The sequence below is a fragment of the Mastomys coucha genome, unplaced genomic scaffold (assembly GCF_008632895.1).
Source record: "Mastomys coucha isolate ucsf_1 unplaced genomic scaffold, UCSF_Mcou_1 pScaffold21, whole genome shotgun sequence".
NCBI lineage: Eukaryota > Metazoa > Chordata > Mammalia > Rodentia > Muridae > Mastomys > Mastomys coucha.
In genome coordinates, this window is record NW_022196904.1 from 9,528,237 (window position 1) to 9,530,474 (window position 2,238).

General features: G+C 46.8%; 1 protein-coding gene across 1 annotated transcript in view; it reads left to right on the top strand.

The window, feature by feature from the left end:
- The window catches only part of LOC116101634 (zinc finger protein 8), a 10,703-nt gene continuing 8,465 nt past the window's right edge, over nt 1–2,238 (top strand). Inside the window, exon 1 of the mRNA XM_031385359.1 lies at nt 1–179. Coding sequence (XP_031241219.1) covers nt 114–179 — 66 coding nt within the window. The 5' untranslated portion in view covers nt 1–113. The remainder of the gene's footprint in view (nt 180–2,238) is intronic.

Sequence of the window (2,238 nt, forward strand, 5' to 3'; positions counted from 1 at the left end):
CCCTGGCGCTGCCGCCATTGTCCAGCGGGAGGCCGGTCGGGTGGTCCCCACGACAGGGCTCCGTTTAAGATTAGGGTCGCCTCGGAAGTCTGTGGCTGACCTTTTGGCCTGGAATGGACCAGCAGGACAAAGCAGCAACGGTGGCAATGGCCTCGCGACCGCAAGCAATACAACTTCAGGTAACAAAAAACGACAGATTGGACTCCGAGTTCTGCTGTCCCCCACAGACTGGCTTGTAACCCGCGGCGCTTTTTCCACAAGGGAAACAAGCGCTGTGGCTCAGCGTCCGAATCTAGTTCCATCTGTGTGCATGCTTCAGCCTCCTGTCCCCGTGCCATGGGGTATTAGGGGAGGGAGGTGGTCATTTCCCTGAGGTCAGACAGGCCCTGCCCAGGGGTTCGACCCCGCTCTGGCCAACGCCCTCCCATTCATCCTGAGAGACGGTTCTCGGAAATGACAGATGCCTGTCTAGCGTTACAGAGCAACCTCATTTCCTGTACGGTCCTCGGGACATGTCCTAAGGCGCAGAATCTACAGACTTTTTTAGGGGAACCTCCACACTATGACCCCTATTTTACAAGTAAGGCATAACTTCGTGGAGCAGAGGTACAAAGTTGTAAAACTGAATTACCAAGGGTCACGCCCTTCAGGGCCTGGGAAAAACTGTTGTAGGTGTGGCTATCAGTGTTTGTCAAGCTCCAGGTCATCAAAGTTCTGCACTTGTAGACAAATTGCTTATTCTATTCACCGTAGTCCACCTAGCAGAAGCCAAGACCAATTCATACATAAGTTCTGCAACTTTGAAATTATGCTCTGGAGGTCAGAGGTGGGTGTTTGGTTTGCTTGGGGATGGTTTGCATTATTTACATTTGGTGTGAAAAATGAGCTTATGATAATCTTAGATTGGAAATAGCCAGGCCGTGGTGGTGCACGCCTTTAATCCCAGCACTTGAGAAGCAGAGGCAGGCGAATTTCTGAGTTCTAGGCCAGCCTGGTCTACAGAGTGAGTTCCAGGACAGCCAGAGCTATACAGAGAAACCCTGTCTCCAAAAACCAGAAGAAAACGAAAGAAAGGAAGGAAGGAAGGGAGAAAGGAAGGAAGGGAGAAAGAAGAAAAGAAAGAAAGAAATTAATCAGATTCATGTTATCTCAGTTTTTCATGAAATATGACCAGAGTGTAGAACTGAGAACTGAGGCCTATCAACAGCTATATGAGTGAGCCATCGTGAAGGTGGATTCTCCAACCCCAGTCAAGTCTCAGGGAACAGTCATTAGGCTGACAGTTTGTCAAGAAATGAGCAATGAGACAGACAGGAGAAGAAGTGTATTTAATCTGTTGCTGTGTGACAAATAGCAAACACAAAATGAAGTGACCTGAAATAAATACTGCTTCATGGTTTCTGATGAGATAGGAATCCAAGAGTGACTTTGTTTGTGGATTTTTCCTAGGCTCTTAAAGGTATATTCAAAATGACACTCCAACAGTTATTACTTGAGACTTGTCAGAGCCTAGAAGACCCACTGTCAAGATAATTCATTCACATGCTGTTGGCAAGAGAACTCAGTGTTTCTCCATATAGGCCTTGCTATGGAAGCACTTAGGTCTCACTGTGTAATGTGTAGTTTCCTATAGAGTGGTGCGATCCAGAAGATGGCAAGGTAGAAGCTGTGTTGTCATCTATGACCTCAGCTCAGACTTTATGCTGTCATTTCCACAATATCCTATCAGTTATAGAAGTCAGCATGGTTGGATGCAGATTGAGGGATTACTGAGGGGCCATTTTGGAGGTTAACCTCCACAGGAGCAAGGACCAAAAGTAGAGACCTTACAGGTCTGGTACATTAGTTTCTTGTGGTTGCTCTAACAAGTCACAACAAACCGTGTAGCAAAAGATAATGTACATTGTAAGTCAAGAATGGTGGTGTGTGCATATATAATCCAGCAACATGAGTGACTGGGGCAGTGAGATGATAAATTCAAAGCCAGAGTGAGGCAGGAAGATGATAAATTCAAAGCCAAGCTGGACCCTGTCTCAGAAATTTATAAAAAAAAGAAAGGGGGGCGGGGGGAACACATTCTAGAGATGAGAAGTCAGAAATGAGCACCACTAAGCAGAGCCACACTTCCACCAAGTTCTAGGGGAAGGTTCTCTGCTTTTCCAGTTGTAAGAGCTGCAGCCCTGGCACTCCTTGCCTTGTGGCCTTTTGCCGAGCCTTAGAGAAGCAATGTAGCTTAGG